The 19,445-nt window shown below is 51.5% G+C and overlaps 2 protein-coding genes across 2 annotated transcripts in view; one reads left to right on the top strand and one right to left on the bottom strand.

Moving 5' to 3' along the window:
• PAFAH2 (platelet activating factor acetylhydrolase 2) overlaps window positions 1–7,805 on the top strand; it is a 321,900-nt gene extending 314,095 nt beyond the window's left edge. Inside the window, exon 12 of the transcript XR_014780427.1 lies at window positions 7,767–7,805. The gene's annotated coding sequence lies outside the window, so the exon portion shown is untranslated. The remainder of the gene's footprint in view (window positions 1–7,766) is intronic.
• The window catches only part of MAN1C1 (mannosidase alpha class 1C member 1), a 145,759-nt gene extending 133,504 nt beyond the window's left edge, over window positions 1–12,255 (bottom strand). Inside the window, exon 1 of the mRNA XM_084788300.1 lies at window positions 10,956–12,255. Within this exon, the coding sequence (XP_084644426.1) occupies window positions 10,956–11,480 (525 nt within the window). The 5' untranslated portion in view covers window positions 11,481–12,255. The remainder of the gene's footprint in view (window positions 1–10,955) is intronic.
• Window positions 12,256–19,445: the final 7,190 nt, after the last annotated feature.

Genomic DNA, 19,445 nt, shown 5'->3' on the forward strand with positions numbered 1-19,445 from the left:
TCTACAAAGCGAGTCCAGGATAGCCAAGGCTACACAGAGAACCCTGTCTCGAAAAACAAAAAACAAAACAAAACAACAACAACATGAGAGAGAGAGAGAGAGAGAGAGAGAGAGAGAGAGAGAGAGAGAGAGAGAGAAGTTCGAGCTACAACTTGAATGAACTGGACAATTTTCTGAAAACAGATCAGTAAAACCGACCCAAGAAAAAGAAATTCTGAAGGGCTCCATGTCTGCTATATGACCAAAGTCGTCATTTTTAAGGCTTATTTTAGTTATGTGTGTGTCTGTACAAGTGAGCGCAGGTGCCCGAGGTGACCAGTAGAGGGCATCGGATCCCCTGGAGCTGGAGTTGCAGGCTGTTATGAGCTACCTGACATGGGTGCTGGGAACAGAACCTGGGTCCTCTGGAAAAGCAGTGCATGCTCATACCTACTGTGTTATCTCTCCAGGCCTCCCCACAAAGTCATGATTTTAACACTTCCTCCCAGGCATCTGGGCAGGCTTTCCTGGTGGAGTCTACCAAACACTTAAGTAATAAACAAGCCGGGCAGGCACTCGGGAGGCAGAGGCAGGCGGATCACTGTGAGTTTGAGGCCAGCCTGGTCTACAAAGCAAGTCTAGGACAGCCAAGGCTACACAGAGAAACCTTGTCTTGGGGGAAGAAAGAAAGAAAGAAAGAAAAGAAAAAGAAAAAGAAACAATACTAAAATCCAAAATGTCTTAGGGCTGGGACTCAGCTCAGTACTAAAGTACTGGCCCTGGATTCAGTGCCCAGCATCAGAAAACAAAATAAAAACAAAAGAACACTAGATTAAACAACAACAAACAAACAAACAGGTGTGGTCATATACTCATACAGGCCTAGAAATCCTAAACGTGGGAGATGGGGATAGGAGAATCAAAAGTTCAAAGTCATCCTTAGCTACACATGAGTTCAAATCCCACTCTGGGCTACCTGAGACTCTGTACTAAAAAGAATACATAGACACATAATTCTTTCAGAATGCAGAGAGGGGAAAACCCATCTATTATAAGGCTGTCACAATGTTGACACCAAAAAGCAGATAAAGATCTTTATTTTGCTTACAATAAAACTATGTAGAAAATCCACACAAAAAAATATCAGGACATCAAGTGCACTAGTTAAACATCCTTTTTTAGATCATCCTGATTTGCCACAGTGACAGGATTAAAGGGGAAAACCATCTCCTGATTCAGGAAAAGCATCTCACAGCATTCAGTCCCGCAAGCATCAGGACAACGGCTCAGTCCATGCCGAGAAGCCAAGCCCCATGGTGCACACTGGTAATCCCGCCTCCAGGGATGCAGACACGGGTGGGTCCCTGAGGCTTGCTGCCCAGCCAGCCTGGCCTAATTGGTGAATTCCAAGCCAATGATGGTCTCAAAAGAATGATGCTGCAGTACATGAGGAATCAGGCTCAAGGTTCCCCACCCCACCCCAAGCATGCACGCACGCACACATACACATGTACACAGGTGCACATACAGAGAGAGAGAGAGAGAGAGAGAGAGAGAGAGAGAGAGAGAGAGAGACCCTCGCAGCACAGCAGCACACTAGGAATGGCAGGATTTTATAAAAGGCTTTTACCAGAAAACTATGTCTAACATTATGGCAAGAAACCAAATAAATGTTTTTTTTCCCTTGAGAACAAGAATAAGGCACCTGCCCAGTAGTGGTGGCACACTCCTTTAGTCCCAGCACTCAGGAGGCAGAGGCAGGCGGATCTCTATGAGTTCGAGGCCAGCCTGGTCTACAGAGTGAGTTCCAGGACAGCCAGGACTGTTACACAGAGAAACTCTGTCTCAAACCAAGCCAAAAAAAATTTTGTCTCAAAAATTTTTTAAAAATAAATAAAAATAGAAATTTAACTAGTGTGTGCCTAGGAACTAGAAACAAATAACCAGAAATTTACATTTTAAAAGAATACAAACATAACAGCACAAAACTGTAAACATATACATATCACAGAAAATAAGGCTCAAGCCCTGATCACTGAAAACTATGGAGCCTTTTTGAGAGAAATTAAGGAAAACTGGAGAGGGAGACAAATTTGTGGGAGACTCACTACTGTTTCCTTGCTGTTTTGTTCCCTAACTTGTTTCAAAGTAGCTTCACTCAGGCTAAGACAGTGGCTCAGTGGTTAAGAGCATGGGGCTGCTCCTCCAGAGGACCCAGGTTCAGTTCCCAGCACCCACATGGTGGCTCTCAACCACCTGTAACTCCAGCCCCAGGACCCAGTGGCTTCTTGTGGCCTCCTCAGCATAGATATGCATATGGTGTACCAGACAGACAGACACACAAATACATGTTTTTACTCAAAAGTGGTTTTCTTCTTTCGTTTGTTTGTTTTACATAATGGTCAAACACTAGAAACAACCCAAAAATCCAACCAGATACACAAAAAAGGCGGAGTCACACAAAGGAGCACATCCCAACTAGAGTGCCATGCGCCTTGTGATGTCACGAAAACACTGTCACTGAGGAAGGAAGCCTTTATCCACAAGGCACACACTGTCCTACCCTGCTTATCTCATGTCCCAGGCTACACTGATGTCTTCTGGGAGAAATCAGGATGGAGATGGGGTAGGTGGCAATGCCTCTCCAGAGCCAAAAAGCAAAAGCATTTCCCAAGGAGATGGAACGCAGGAAAACTATTTAAGATCTGTGCGTTTCAGCTCAGCGGTTGGTGGCGCACGCCTTTAGTCCCAGCACTGGGGAGGCAGAGGCGGGCAGATCTCCGAGTCTGAACCAGCCTGGTCTACGTAAGTGAGTTCCAGGACAGCCAGGGTTATGCAGAGAAACCCTCTCTTGAGCCACCTGTGCCACCCCCACCCGCATCCCCAGCACCAAAAGAAGATCTGTGCATTTCACTGTCTATGAACTATACTTACCTAAATTAACACCTACACCACACAGCTATGGAAAAGACGAGAACCAGTGATGACTGGTGAGAGAGTCCTGGACCCTTCCGGACGTGGCTGCATTGCACAGCAGTGTCTATCAAGGCCACTGAGTTGACAAGAATGACTCGTGTTTGGTGGGAAGTGATTGAGGTGGAAGGTGAGGAGGGAGAAAAAAACAATCCCCTATTATGTGTTGATTAAAAGTGGTTGCTACAGGCCGGGCGTGGTGGTGCACGCCTTTAATCCCAGCACTCGGGAGGCAGAGGCAGGCGGATCGCTGTGAGTTCGAGGCCAGCCTGGTCTACAAAGCGAGTCTAGGACAGCCAAGGCTACACAGAGAAACCTTGTCTCAAAAAACCAAAAAAAAAAAAAGTGGTTGCTACATATTGGAGGCTCACCAGGTAGGAGCTGACCCAGAATATGCCAGACAAAAGCTTGATTGTCATTCCTCTATCTATGAGGGCACTAGCCAAAAAACGGCAAAGCTGGAGCTGGAGAGATGGCTCAGAGGTTAAGAGCTCTTACTGCTCGTGTGGAGACCCAAGTTTGGTTCCCAGCACCCGCAATCAGGCAGCTCACCACCACTTGTGACTTCAGTTCCAGGGGATCCAGAGCTCACCATGGACACATATATGCACATAAACTCATGCAGGCACACATGTACACACACATATATGTATGTATATGTGTGTATACAGATAATACACACACACACACACACACACACACACACACACACACACATATTTTTAGGGAGGACACAGATTTACCTCAGAAGTTTCCACAGACGGTACTAAATCCTGTGGCCAGCCACTCCAACATTGAGCTTCAATCAAAGAAACCACTGCTGAGGTGAGAGATAGTCAGACCCCAGTATGAGGAAGAGCTGGACTGAACACCTGTTTCCCAGATCTGAGGAGCTCCCACCCCAAACAACCCTCCTAGGAAGGCAGCAAACACCTACAGCTAAGCTAACACTCTGGAGGCCCTTAGCTGTGGTCTCTGTAGCTACTGCTCTCTCGAAAGGTAGAGAACGCCAAAACAGGCCTGATGAGAGCATTTTCACCTGCACAGGCTGCTTTTAGAAAACAAGCTCTGAGCTGGGCGTGGTGGCGCACGCCTTTAATCCCAGCACTTGGGAGGCAGAGGCAGGTGGATCTGAGTTCGAGGCCAGCCTGGTCTACAGAGTCAATTCTAGGTCAGCCAGAGCTACACAGAGAAACCGTGTCCAAAAAGAGAAGATCTTTGCCTAAACTGAGTGCTAACAAGTCCCAGAGAGAAGAGAGGTGAAAGAGGAAGAGGGAGGTAGGACTGGGGTCCTCTGGTGGGGTGGGACTAGGGGTCCTCTTCTTTGAGGAGCCTCTATTATCAACTGTGGAAACGCCTTGCCAAGAAAATGTATTGGTTTTCCCCCAGTTATGCAAACACTTGTGAGTCAAGCCTCTCTGTCCGAGGCTGGTGGGAAAGCAGGAGCCATTAGTGTCTGAACTGCAGGCACAGCAAACTGTCATAACAGTTAACCACCCGCCCTTCTCCCTGCCGCCCCACCCCCACGCATGACACTTGGCCATGCTCCACATGTGGTCCCTGTCTTTAAGACATGTAATAAACAGCCACGACTTCCTTGAAGGCAAACAACTGTCTTGTACCCCCAAGTTCATCACTCCACGGCCAAGCCGCTGCCCGTGTGGCCAACAGGCCCATGACAGGCAGGGGAGTTTCCAAAAACTCCTGACCAGTCCCCTACCCCCGGCCCTCAACTCAAGATGCTTGCTGGTGACATCTCTGAGCCCCAGCGCCGGCACTCACAAGACCCGGTGCCCACCAAAAATCACCAAGCAGCTTCCTTGTGCCAGGCTGTGCGATCTACGAGCCCTGATTTATTTTTTCCAATAAGAGAAAAGATGTAAGACCCTCTGAGCAAAGTATGCCTAATATATATCACAATATTTATTTTTGGTGGAGTAATGGATCGGCCTTGCGGGGAAAGCTGGAGAAAAGGCGTCTTGTGAACACGGATATAAATCAGTCACTCTGAACACCTCGGGGAGTCTATACCCTCACACCCCCGCCGCCCCCCTCCCCCCCCCCCCCCCCCCCCGATAACTCTGCTGTGAAATAAACAGCTGATTTCTTTCCAGGCGTCATTTTATTTGTTTCTTATCTAACACTAAAGACGGAAGGTAAGGATGTAAGGCCCAGGAAGCAATCACCTCTCTGACGCCCAGCCTCCCAAAAGGTTGGCGACCCAGAGAGACACCAGAGTCTGGCGATCTGCACGTGTGTTAACAGTGGCTGGAGGGGTAAGGAACCAAAGCTGAAAGTTCTACAGAGGAGACGGAAGGCTGTGGCTGGGCTCGCGTCGCAAGTGTCCCCGAGGAATGTGTCCAGTTATCACAGCCTGGTCTCCACCTAAGCGAGAGAAACCACACAGCGAGGCAGGAAGGAAACGGAGGAGCAGGGAGGACAGAAAGTATCCTCGATGGGTCTGCAAGCCAGCTAGCTCTTCGAGGCAAAGCCGTCTGGATCTGAGCCATTCTTCATATTAATTATCCTGTGCATCTCTCCCAGGCCCTGATTCACATGCTACAAAGAACACAGGGCCTTTTAATTTTCCTACCTGTCCCTGGTACCAGTGATGATAAATCAAAGATACAGAGGAAACCACATATGACTAATGAAGCAGCCCGCTAATGAGGGCAAAGAGCGTTCGCCAAGATGACACCATCACCTGCCACGGTCAGCAATATCCTAGAGGCTTGAGGTGGCACGGCCCCGAGGGGAAGAGCCAGGGACACTTCTTGCCAAGCCAAAGGCACTTTGGGACAATTAAAAGTGTCCTTCAAGTGCCTGCTATCCAGGCAGGAGAGAGTTCGTTTGTGGGAGATCCACAGCCCCGCCACCACCACCACCACCTCAAATTAGCCTTGGAAAATTACTGATTTTTCTAGCCAACCTCTCGGGTTGAGCTGTTAAGCCCTTGAAGCCAGCTGGAGCTCCCCCTCGGCCTCCTTAGAAATCACAGGTGCTCTATGGGGCAAAGATCCAGCCTCAGCGAGCAGCAGGCTATTTACAGTGTATGTTCATATGTGTGCGACACATGTCATTGGGGGGGAGGACGTGTGTGAGACACCTGCCCAGTCCCAACTCTTGTCACGTGTGAGAAAAGCATGCACATATATATATATGTGTATGTGTGGAGACCAGAGGGCAACCTCGGGTTGCCAGGGTTACCCATCTTCCTCTTGCTTTTCTTCTAAGAACAGAAAGTCTTTCTACGTTCATTTCTTTCGCCCGTGGGGCAGGATGAAACCCACATGCCGCAGAGCCTCAGCTTGCCAGTAAAAGTCAGGGGACAACTTTTGGAAACAGTTTTCTCCTTCCCCCGTGTGGGACTCAGGCATCAAAATCAGGCTGTCGGGGGCTGGAGAGATGGCTCAGTGGTTAAGAGCACTGCCTGCTCTTCCAAAGGACCCGGGTTCAATTCCCAGCACCCACATGGCAACTCACAACTGTCTGTAACTCCAAGATCTGACACTCTCACACCAACACACATAAATTTAAAAATTAAATAAATTAAAAATTAAAAATCAGGCTGTCAGGCTTAGCAGTAGCTGCCTTAACCAGGCCTTTAAAAAAAATGGGTCTTTTAGCTGGGCAGCGGTGGTGCACCCCCTTTATCCCAGCATTTGGGAGGCAGAGGCAGGTGGATCTCTGTGAGTTCGAGTCCAGCCTGGTCTATAGAGCAAGTTCCAGGACAGCTAAGGCTACACAGATAACCCTGTCAAGAAAAACCAAGAGGTCTCTTCACCTCCTGGTAGATTAGGCTTCCTAGCCACTGGGTGCTGAAGATCCGTCTCTACCCCTCACGCCCCATGACTGGAATAAGAAGGACATGCCACCAAGCTCTGCTTTTTGACACGGGTTCTCTGGCTCAAACTCAGATCCTCAAGCACTTTACCAACTGACCAATCTCCCTGGTGCGATTTACAGATCTTCAATAAAGCTGAATTAATATTCATGGATCTGGGCCAACTAAATGTCATAGTAGATCCTAGGCTCTAGTGCACATCCATAAAGACAGCAGTAAATGGTAGGGGTGTGGGGGGGGACATAGAGAAGCAGACCCCCGAATTCTGGTCTCCTGGCTGTACCATATCAAGACCAAGACCCAAACCAAGGTCAGAGTTGAAGCCAGGCTGGATTCTTTGCAAGACTCCTGTGAGGGGGCACCCGAGAGTCAAGGACAAGGAAGGAGAAATTTGATCCAGGTTCTCTTAGCCCACACGAGGACTTCAGGTAGAGGAACCAGAGGAAATGATCCTTCCTCTAATTTGTCCGAAAAGTAACATGTGGGCTGGGAGGTCACCCAAAACCAGTGCCAGGTGTCATGGCCCTAGACTGCCCATTCCTTTTGGCAAAAGCTCCCTTCACTGGGAGGGACCAGCAATCTACCATCATGGGTTCAGAACACCATCAATTACTTCCCCGGAATGAGACACCAACAAGCTACCTGTTTCCAGCTCTTGTCACGTGTGAGGAAAGCCTGAACTTGACTCCACAGACCATCCGCCAATGGACAGAGACCCCCACACACACTCCCTATCAAACATGTCCAACCTACAGCCCTCAGGCTACCCATGTCCCAGGACAGCTCCAAATGCATGCCAACACTTCTGTAGATGACATCACACCACCATGCCAAAAAGTATCCCTGTGGTGCCGTAAGGCCCTCAGAGCTGGAAAGGAAGCAGTTAACAAGCCCACTCCCTTTTGCACTCTAGCCCTTCCCAAGCCCAAGCTGTAGAGCCATTCACCCCATCTCCCAAGTTCAATATGAGTGCTGGGCCGGGTGTGGTGGCGCATGCCTTTAATCCCAGCACTTGGGAGTTCGAGGCCAGCCTGGTCTTCAAAGCAAGTCTAGGATAGCCAAGGCTACACAGAGAAACCCCATCTCAAAAAACAAACAAACAAACAAACAAACAAACAAAAAGAGTGCTGGGAATAACTAAACTAATCAACATCTAGATAGCTATTCATGGGTACAGGCTGGGGACACAATATCCATTCACTGTCCTCAAAACCCTCATTACATCATTACACTTGGGAAAAAGAGGTGCAAGAAAAAAAAAAAGAAGGTTCAAGGGTCCCTGACTGGCTTGGAAGTCCACAGAGGGGCTCAAAGCTGGACCGGTGTCCACCAACAGCCTATCATAACTTCTTCATCTGGTCCTACAGGAAGGTTCAGGCAGGAAAAGGCGTGGCCTGCCTAAAGACAGACAGTTAGCAGCTGAGCTAAGACACCAGGCCATGTTCACTTGGTCCCCACCCCACCCCCATCTCCAACACACTGCTTTCTGCAAGGTTCCAAAGTCGGAGAAAGTATTTCCTGATGCATGGATAACCAGAACCTGTGCCTTTGACCCAGCTTATCAGCTGGCCTCGCACCCACACGCATCTCTCAACCCAGAATGTTCACAAACACACTGACTCCGGCTTCTGGCCAGCGCCATCCATCACCTCCTCTGATTCTGTCCAGATGTTTGTTTTCACTTTTGAAAAAAAAAAATCTCATCTTATAAGAACAGGGCTCTCTTTATCTGATGCTAACTCTCCTCTTCTTGGGTCTAATCAATCCTTGTCTGGAAATAAACAAACCAGAGACAGATGCCACACGGTGCCTTGTTGGAGAACAGGTACCTCTAAAATGACCCACCCCTAGGCATGACACAGACAGAACCTGAAGGAGGACTGTGGACAGCCACCTCCAGCAGGGCGCCTCCTCTGGTAGGACAGCAGAGACAGCCACCCACCGTGCATTAACTTCTAAGGAAAAGACTCAGCCCACAGCCTTCAGAACGGGGACATGGGGCAGCATTAAAGTCAAGTAGCCTGGTGCTGTATGTGATGGCACACAAGGCACGTGGTGGAGGCAGAGGCAAGCAGATTGCTGTGAGTTCGAGGCCAGCCTCATCTACAAAACAAGTCCAGGACAGCCAAGGCTACATAGACAAACCCTGTCTGAAAAATAAAAAAAAAAATAAATTAAAAAAAAAAAATCAAGTAGGCTGGAAAGACCACGGGTCCCCAAACATAACTGGGAATACAGCCTGGCCTGTGCCCACCACTCTGAGGAGCCTGTAGCCTCCAAACAGAAAATGAGAAAGCTGTGGAGTTGCAAGGAATCACAAGCATGCCTCTAGCTACTACCTGAGGTATAAGGAGATGACACATCACAGACCCAGATACCTGGCAACAAAGCAGCCCGCCGCCCACTGTACTATTTCACACCCACCTGCAAAGCATAGAATCCTCCCACCCCCTACCCAGCCCCAGCCACCGCAGCAAGTTGGGAACTCCAGCCGCTGCTGCTTGTAACAAAGGGCTGTCTCTGCACGGACAGAGAGCCAAGATCCCCTCCAGCAGCTAACCTACCTGCCCCATGCCCCACCAGGAAGGCTCCCTCCAGCCCAGGCTTTCGGAAGTGGGTCGCTGGACCTCTTCCGCACTAAGGGAATCCTCAACGCTTTTGGAGGTCTTTTTTTTTTTTTGACAGTTTCTTGGCAGCTCTAGGCATCCCATGAGAAACGGCAGGCACACAACATATGTGATTTCACTGGAGGTTTGAAAGAGTGGTTAAGAGGCCTGTATTGAGAGGCAGCTCCGGGAAAGGAGGAACAAGTGGCCCAGGTGAACTGGGCACAAGACAACCCTCAGCAGAAAGGGGAGAAGTGATGCCTTTTGCTTCACTGTTGCAAATTCTAGTCTTTGGTTAACATTGGAGAGTTGGGTGAAAATTGGGGAACTGAGAGGCGCTCCTGTGTGAGCGCGCCAGACACACACACACACACACCAAGGACTTAGCTTTTGCATGACTACACATGTCCTGTGGTTGCACATTAAGAGACTCAAACAGGGCTCAGCACAGCACCTTTGGGTACCAGCAGACCCAAATGGGAAATGGGAAATTGAGGTGGACCCTGGGAGGAGGGTAACCAAGTCCTCCAGCGGCTCCAGTAGACCTTGGCAGGGGAGAGACCCTAAAGCTGCTGGTGCTCTCTCCAGACAGGCAGGCCTGCTGCCTTCCTGTAGTAAACTTAAAGGTCCAGACTTAAAGCAAAGCTTTCCCGGCTGGGTCCCCAGGAAGGGAAGAGCATCCTCTTCTTTCCAGGGAGACCCTTGGCCCACTGCTTGCTCACGGCCCCCTTGTGGCCTGGGGGTGTCACTGCAGCCCCTCTGCTATGCTGGCCACAAACCACTCTCAGCCGGGGTGGGGCAGGACACTCAAGTACTGGTCCTTCTTGGCAATTGTCCGCAAGCCATGCCCAGACTGTGTTTGTTTGTTTTTGAGGTCTTAAAACTAAGACTGTGACTCAAAGGGATCCCTCTCAATCTCTCTACGGCTCAATCCTTACAGGGAACCAGTCCAAGACCCGCCTCATTAAGCCAATAACCTCAGAGCTTCTGTAACATTACCACTGCTTTATTGATCATCTCTTCCCCTTTCACATGCAATTATGTCCAACTGTAGCAAAGCTCGATGGGAGCCGTTAGCAGGAATGCTCGACATCCCGTGTTTGCAAGATGCTGAAGAGATTACAAAACAGGACACCAAATACCTCACACATAACTGGTTTTCCATAGCCTGCTGGGGCTTAGGGGAAGTCAATACTTAAAGACACACAGCGAGGTAGAAGGTTTCCAGTGACTCCCTCCGGTACAAATGCAAACTAAGGACCTAGAATCTGCTCGTCTTAGCAGCCCAGCAAGGAAAATGTGGAGCCCACCGGGGCCGGGAACTCAACAGTAAAGATCCACCTGGAGGTTGGGCAGAGGCCATGAACTGAACCCCTAGTTACCCTAAAGTATGTACCGAGGGGAAAGAGTAACTTTGGAGAGAGAGGCGGTGCTGCAGTGTGCCCCGAAGGGTCTCAGGTAGACCAGGAGCCAGGAGGGGCCCGAGAAGGGGGAAGCGCTTGCAGCTAGAAATCGGGAGGTGTGTGTCGGGGGCGGGGGTGGGGGATGCTTACCTCTTTGATTTTCTCTCGCTGAGCTCGCACTAGACTCTGGGACTCCTTACTCTCATCAGTCCTTGTCCCCAAGACTGGGTGTCGAAGGCGGCTGCGGAAAGCACTGTAGTCGAAACTGAACCTCACGCTCTCTTCCCGCGGCCTGGGGGCTGCAACGCTGTTGCCGTCCTCCCGGGGCCCGGTGGGTCGGGTGCGACGCAGCCACCCTTTCCTACGGAGGACACTGACCGGGCGACTGGGATCGTCCTCACCCGGGGCCGGAGCTGCCGGGGCAGGGTTGGGAGGCGGCTCTTGCTCAGGCAGCGGGTGGTGCCCAGCGATTTCGGCCATCACCTCCAGGCCAGGCTGCTGGGTCCGCGAGGCCGAGAAGAGGCGCTTGAGGCGAGAGGAGTGGGGCAGGAGGAACAGGGCGCCGAAGCATAGGGTGACGAGGCCCGAGAGAAAGAGCAGGAAAAGGAACTTCTGCGGCAGCCGCAGCCCCCACGGCGAGGCCGGGACGAAGCCCGGCACTTTCCTCATGAGCATCGCGGAGCGGCCAGCAGCAAGGGGTTGTCAGCTCCACCCGTCCCCCCCGGGGGTCCTCAGAGTCCTCAAGGGTGGGGAGCAAGAGCTCTGCGGCTGGGGTCCCCAAGCAGGGCTGCGCACCCCCGAGGCCGCCGCTTTGGGACCCGCCCGAAGTTCAGGGAGTTTGGAGCAAGTCCTCCCGCGCGGGGGCGGGGGCGCGGCGGCCTCGGCGGGGCCCGGGCGAGGGGGGCTGCTCGGCTGGAGCCCGGGCCCGCCGTGCGCCGCAGCCTGCTCTCCGCTTGGTCCACGGAGTCCGCGCCTTCCCGCACCGGAGCCGTCACATGCCTTCCGCGACGCCCTCGCGGAGGATGCGCAGGACCCAGGCCCCGACCCGCCGGCACCCGAAGTTTCAGCCTCTGGAGCAGTTTGCAACGGGAGCCCCGGTGGCTGCAGCGCGAGCGCCGCTCCTAGAGCGCGCACCCGGCTGGTGGTGACGGCGCGGGGCCCAGCGGTCGGGACACGTCCACAACTTTGCTCTGCCGCGCGCAGCAGCCGCTCCCGAGGCTGCGCGGGACCCGGGGGCTTCAGACGCTCGGGCGGGCAGAGGGATACCCGGGAAACGCGTGCGAAGCCTGCAGCTGGCCACGATCAGCTCAGGGCTGGGAGGCTGCCTCTGCGCCTGGAAGCGCGGGCTTGGGCGCCGCAACTCGGGAGGGCGCGAGTCTCCCGCTGCGATCACCTGCTCCCGGCCCCGCGGCTCCGCTTGCCGCGCAGGCTCCCCCGCCGCAGCTCCAGACGGGCCGCCGCCGCTTCAGATCTCACTGCGACAGCGCCGCCGCCCCGCCCCCCGCCAACCACGCCCTCAGGCCACGCCCACATGCGCGCCCCGCGCCCCGCCTCTCCGCCCGCCGCGGCGCCGCAGTCCGGCCAATGGGGAGCCTAGGCGGGAGGGATGGGCGGGTCCTAATCTGGGCCACGCCCCCGCTCCCTGTACTGGCGCGGCGCTCCCCCATCCTGCTGGCTCCAATGGTCCAGCTGCGCGCTGTGGCGAGGGCGGGGTGCAGAGCGTAGCCAGGTCATTGGCTGCCTCCGAGGGATCCCCGATGGGCCACAGTCACCCATTGGTTTCTGCCCTGCATTCGCTGGACTCTAAACGACCGAGACGCCCCTCCACCGCCCACCTCCGCCTTTCGGCGCTCTGGGTTTCGGTCTCCCCCGGAAGGACCAGGAGACCGGGTTGGTCTGGAAGGCTCTGCCCATCGTTGGGCGACCCTGTCACTTCTCAGCACCGGCCGGGGATTGCCAGGTTGCTGGTAGCCAGGGATACTCAAGAGCTCAGACCAGCCCCTACAGGCTTCGCGCTGGGGGATGGGGCTGGCTGGACCAAACCGGCGAGCTGTGGCCGCGGTTAGGTCTGGCTGAATCAATATTTCCAGTGGTCCTCGCAAACCGCCACCAAAATGTGGCCAATGGCCCTTGGGTGGGGAGATGCTAACATGAGAAACAAGAGAGGGAGGGACAGACAGAGACACGGGGACCTGGACAAATGCACGGGTCATACATTGGACATGAATGTACGTGCACATTTGCATTTTTATGCATACAGAGGCTGCCGTGTGGGTGTGTGCTTGCATGCAAATATACACTTAATTTCATCACGAAAACCCTAGCAATTATGCCAAAGTGTACCTAGGCAGGTCTATATTAGCAAACATTGACATGTGCACAGGCGTACCCATAGACACCTCTACAAGCCCACACATACACAGGCATGTGCTGTCAGACACGTGTGCCCCAGCCCCAAGGCACTGGCATCGGCACCTTCCTTTGCTTTCAAACTCACCCGGGGCAAAATAACACTGCTGTGTGGGTCTCTCGTGCAAAACAGTTTGTAGAGACAACAGCGGAGGGGAGAGACAAATTAAGAGATGTAATAGGCAAGGGGGAAAAAATATCTGCTTTCAGCGGCAATTTAAAATGAAACTCAGCATTGATAAGACAGAAAATACTGCAGGGAGGCCTTTCCCATGGAAGAGGCAGCCTGGCAGGCTGTCGTATCATAAATCTTGCTTCTTCCCTGAGGCCTACTGCAGATAGGCCCCTGAGACTTCCTTCTAACCCTGTCCAAGCCACTGCCAACACACCCCACTCCTGACATTTAAATACCCCTGGCATATAAATTTCTCTCTACCGAAAAATAAAAGATAAAAGACTGCTGTGGGTAACAGGTGCAAATATTTTGGTCACTGGAGATGAATAATCCCTCCCAATACACCTAGCTAAAATGTAAATTTCTGCCTTCAAATGTTTCAGTCTCTTATGAGTTCGGCTGGCAGGAGTCAGTTCCCTGGAGTTAGGTAATGGGTGAGGTAAGCATGTGATCCTTGGATGTAGTAGCCCAGAGATCTAGCCTGGCCTCTCCCGAGTCTCCCTTGCCAAAACTTCTCATAAGATCCCACAGGAAACTGCTAGCGTGTACTTGGAGAGCAAGGCAGGGACCTAGCCTTTAGTCTCAGCTTCTGTACCATTGTTCCCTGCTGAGGGTGTGTTGCGTGTGCGTGTGGTGTGTGTATGTGTGTGTTGGGGGGTGGTTCACTGGAGATGGTGGAAAACAAGAGCTTTTGGTTTTTCCAGACAGGGTCTCCCTGTGTAACCTCGGCTGTGCTGTAGACCAGGCTGGCCTCAACTCCTGCCTCTGCCTCCTAAGTGCTGGGATTAAAGGCGTGTGCCACCACCGCCAAGCTACTTTCCTGTAATGGGAATCTTGGTTTCTTTCACACAGAAATACGGGAATGTGTTTGCTTTAATCCCAGGGATGGGGGATGGGGCAGCTTCAGATTGCCCACAGCAGCTGACTATGATTTGCCTCACGCTCTGGCAGGGGCATTATTTTACCAGCTGAGGATGGTTTATGTTTGAAATTCTGGGGGTGCCTCAGAGAGTATATAACGCCAGAGCCCCAAGAGGTGGGGAGGCTACTGTTCCTCCTACTGCTGTTGGTGTTTGCTGTTTGCTCCTGTTGCTGGTTGCTGATTGCTCCTCTTGCTTGTTGCTGGTTGCTCCTGTTGCTGGTTGCTGGTTGCTCCTGCTACTGTTGCTGGTTGCTCCTGTTACTGTTGCTGGCTGCCCCTGTTGCTGGTTGCTGGCTGCTCCTGTTGCTGGTTGCTGGTTGCTCCTGTTGCTGTTTGCTGGTTGCTCCTGTTGCTGGTTGCTCCTGTTGCTGGTTGCTGGTTGCTGGTTGGAGTTGCTTGCCCCAAGGAACTCAATGGCCCTCATCAGCAGGAAGTAGTCTATTGACATCGGTACCCTTCTCCCCTCTAACCTTCTTTCTTTCCTATCGAGTGTGTGTGTGGGGGGGGGACGTTGGAAGGGATAGGGGTGGTGTAAGGAGGTAGCAAAAAGAACCCAATAAAGTAGCCAGGAGTCGGGCTACCCTTCCCTGAGTCTTAAACGCAACGCTGTGCCCTTGAACGCTGTGTCTGTTGAGTGAAAAAGTGAATGAATGAGTAAATACCCATTTACAGAAGAGGGAAGTGAGGGAAGGAAGGATCCAAAGCGAACACTTTCTGGGTAATTCATCATTTACTCTTTAAAATAATCTTGTGGTGAGTGTTAGTCACAGCCTCGTTTTACGAAAGGCTTGGAGAGATTTGGGATAAGTGAATAAGTCTTTGTCTTAGTTAAAATTCTCTAGGAAAACAGAACCAATAGAGAGATTTATTCTGAGAGGTTAACTCACGTGAGTGTGGAGGATGGAGCTGGAGCCAAAAAAAAAAAAAAAAGTGAAACATCCATATAATCCCAGCCCAAGCTAGAAGCCCTGAGCACCAGGAAAGGGGGAAGCCAATAGTATAGATGGCCTCCATCCGAGCTTGAAGACCTCAGAACTGGAGCCTCAAAATCCCAGAGCGAAAGACGGCTATCTCAGCTCCCCTTCAGAGCCTCCCTTGGTTTCTTCTGACCCTCTACCTCAATGCAAGGCCACAGTGGGTCAGTGATATGCCCTGTGCAGCCAGACTGTCACTCGGCCCACGTACTCAGACTTACCCTCCTGGAAATGGCCTCCCAGACAGTCTCGGGGATGGTGTCTTCGCACTATCTAAGCATCCCTCAGCCCAGCCAACTGTCACAGACAGTTACCCATCACAGCCTCTTTCTCAGTTGGACTGGAAACACAGCCCAACAGCATTTCTACAAAGCTGTTCTGTTCAGAAACACTTGCTCAAATCTGGTTCCCGGCACCAAGACGGGCAGAGCATGGTCCCTGCTGTTACCAAGTCACTCACCCAATGAGGAACTATATCGAACGCCTACTATGTGCCAAGGGCAGAGGAGGGTCAGGGGGCACGGCCCTGAGTAGGACACTAAACTTCCCTTCAAGGGGATTCTTTTCTGAAAGGCAATGCAGACGGAGCTGCCCTGGCAGGACGGAGCCCAGTGCCACCAGCCTGTGTCACCTGCTTCACTTCCATCCTGTCTAGCCTTAACAGCAGCGCTCCCTGACAGTGGGCGCCATATGCCATGACTTTTGTTTTGTTTTGTTTTTCAAGAAAGGGTTTCTCTATGTTATCTTGGCCATCCTGGACTCAACTTTGTAGACCAGGCTGGCCTTGAACTCACAGCGATCCGCCTGCCTCTGCCTCCTGAGTGCTGGGATTAAAGGCGTGCGCCGCCGCCGCCACCACCACCCGGCCATATACCATGATTTTTATGCGTGTGTGGTGGGGGGAGGTAAGTGTTCATGTGTGTGCAATTTCATGTGTGCATTTGGGTTTACACGTGTGTGTGTGTGTGTGTGTGTGTGTGTGTGTGTGCGCGCGCGCCAAAGGTCCACTGCCCTTTGCCTTTTGCTACTTTGTGGGCTCTTCTTGCTTCCACCTTCTCCACCTCTTTTCTTCTTCCCTTTCGACCCCCTAACACTAGATAAGGGGGAGAAGGATAGAGAGGAAAGGAAAGCATTTCCCTGAATAAAGTCCAAGGTCCGAAAGGGGGTGATGTTATCATTAGACCACTTCCTGTGGATTACGGGTGTTGAGCTCCTTGGGGCAAGTTTGACCTTTGCCATAGGGACGCCTAATTTCTTCTTGTTGTTTCTTCTTCGCACACGACTACCTAAGAAACAGCGACCAACAACCCACCCAGCCTCTGGGGTGGGGGGGGGGGGTTAGCATTTATATACCCTCTGAAAAGTCCCCAGAATTCCTAACATCACACAATCACAGAAGCTATGCACAGCTGGCAAAGCCATGCCCCTGCTAGAGCAAGAGGCAAATCATAATCAGCTGCCCTGATGCAGCCCCCTAACCCCACACCTAGGATTAAAACTAAAACGTAGTCTTATAATACTGCTGTGTTTTTAAAGAGACCAAAATTACAAACTTGTCACTACAGTCCACCCTGCATTTTGAGACAAACTGTCTCATTGGAAGCTGGGGTTCACGGAATTGACTGCAACCCACTTTTCTCTGCTTGCACTGAGAAGCAAGTGGGTTAAACAGCCACATGCCTGACTTTTTGTTTTGTTTTGTTTTGGTTTGGTTTTTGGTATTTTGAGACAGGGTTTCTCTGTGTAGCTTGGCTGTCCTGGACTCCCTTTGTAGACCAGGCTGGCCTTGAACTCACAGAAATCTACCTGCCTCTGCCTCCCGAGTGCTGGGATTAAAGGCATGTGCCACCACGCCTGGCTACTCCTGGCTTTTAATCGGCTGCTGAGGATCAAACTCAAGCCTCCTGCACTTTCTCAAGTGAGCATCTCTCTGGCACTACTGATGCCAATTTCACAGGTAAGGAAACTGAGGCTCTAGAATGTGACATGCCCAAAGCCATGCAAGGAACAATTTGAAAATGTTATTTTAAGTACAGGCCCCTCCATGGCTGGTGTGATGACTGAGCCTGATGGCCCCACTTTGGTCCTTGGGACCCATGTAATAGAAAGACCGAATGGACTTTTGCAAGCTGACCTCTCACCACATACGTGCTGTGGCATGTGCGTTCTCACACAATGTGCACACGCAGGGGGTGGGGGTGGGGGAATGGAATTGTTAATAATATTTGTAACTACTAAGAGTGCTGAGGCACTTGCTATGGGGCAGGATCTTTGCAAAGCATGTTGAGAGGCCAGGTATGGCGGTCCCTCCTGCCTAGACTCCCAGGCTTCAGAAGGCCGAGGCAAGAAGATAGTCACAAGTTCAAGGCCAGCCTGGGATACGGATGAAGACTGTGTCTCAGACAAAGCAGCATGCTAGAGAAAGTAAATGATTGGGTCGTGAAGACCACCTCTGAGGCCAGTGAGATGGCTCAGAGGGCATAAGCACCCGCAGCCAAGCTGATGCCCTGAGTTAGACTGACATGGTAGAAAGAGAGAGCTAATTCCTACAAGTTGTCCTGGGACCTGCACACAGGCACTGAGGCACACAATCGAACACACACACACACACACACACACACACACACACACACACACTAATTAAGTAAGTAAATAATTGATGTGATTTTAAAAGTAAAAGCACTCTTGGGGCGGGCACTGTCTTTTACTCTCATTTTGCAGAAGTAACAGCACAGGGATGGTCCAGGGATTGGCCCAATGTGACACTTCTGAGAGGGAGAAGGGGAGGACATAAACCCTGATGGTTAGGGTCCAGATCCCTCAGTGGTGTTCAGAGTCAACTGCTCTCCATCTTGTAAGGCTGTGGCAACAGGTCCCATAGGCTGTCAGAGCAGGAAAAGTGGGCCTAGCCCCACAAAGAGAAAGAGAAGCAAAGCTAGGCATAGTAGCCTACACCTTTAATCCCGTCACTCAGGGAGGCAGAGACAAATGCACTCTGAGCGCTCGAGGCCAGCTTGGTCTGCCTAGCAAATTCCAGGCCAGACACAGTGAAACCTATCTTTTTTTTTTTTTTTTTTTTTAAATTTTATGAGTTGGTGAGAAAGAGTTGAAACAGGGTTTCTCTGTGTGGCCTTGGCTGTCCTGGAACTCACTCTGTGGATCAGGTTGACCTTGAACTCAGAGATCAGGCTGCCTCTTTCTCCTAAGTGCTGGGATTAAAGGTGTGTGCCACATGCTTAGACACTATCTTAAGAAGAAGAGGAAGCCAAGGCTACACAGAGAAACCCTGTCTCAAAAAAACAAAAACAAAAAAAGAGGAAGAGGAGGACAAGGGAGAGGAATGATGATGATGATGATGATGATGATGGCTGGAGAGATGGCTCAGAAGTTAAGAGCACTGCCTGCTCTTCCAGAGGTCCTGAGTTCAATTCCCAGCAACCACATGGTGGCTCACAGCCATCTGTAATGTGATCTGGTGCCCTCTTCTGGCCTGCAGGTGTACCCGCAGGCAGAGCACTGTATACATAATAACAAATAAATCTTTAAAAATAAATATAATAATAAATATAATAATTATAATAATAATAATAATAATAATAATAAAGTTTGGATATAATGCAATGAGGAGGACATAGGCGACCTCACTGATGACAGCAGAGCCGGGAGTTGAAGGGGAGGATGTCAGATCTTTCCTTTGTAGTGCTGGGACTCAAACCCAGTGTCTCACCCATGCTAAACAAGCGCTCCACGGCTGAGCTACATCCCAGCCCTTTTTTTTTTTTTTACATTTGTACTTTGACATGGGGACCTCACTGAATTATCCAGGCTGACTTGGAATTCATGATCCTCCTGCCCCAGCCACCCCAGTAGCTGGGATCACAAGTTTCTGACCCCAGGCCTGGCTACATGTACACTTTCAGGGAATGACAGAGTGAAGAAGTGGGGGGCCTGTTGGGGGTGCTCTACTGTCGTCCCCCCCATTCATGTTGTCTGGGGCTGAGCATTTTTAGGGGGGCACTTGGAAGACTTGATCTGGGCCACGGCAGGCAGACAGGGGCTATTGGCATCAGCGCCCAGGACTCTAGCGGATGTCTGAGATGGGAGTGTGAGCAGGAGGGAGAGACCGCTGCTGATTCTCCGGCAGCAGGAAGGCTCCGGGG

The sequence above is a fragment of the Acomys minous genome, assembly GCF_964271855.1.
Source record: "Acomys minous genome assembly, chromosome: 6".
NCBI lineage: Eukaryota > Metazoa > Chordata > Mammalia > Rodentia > Muridae > Acomys > Acomys minous.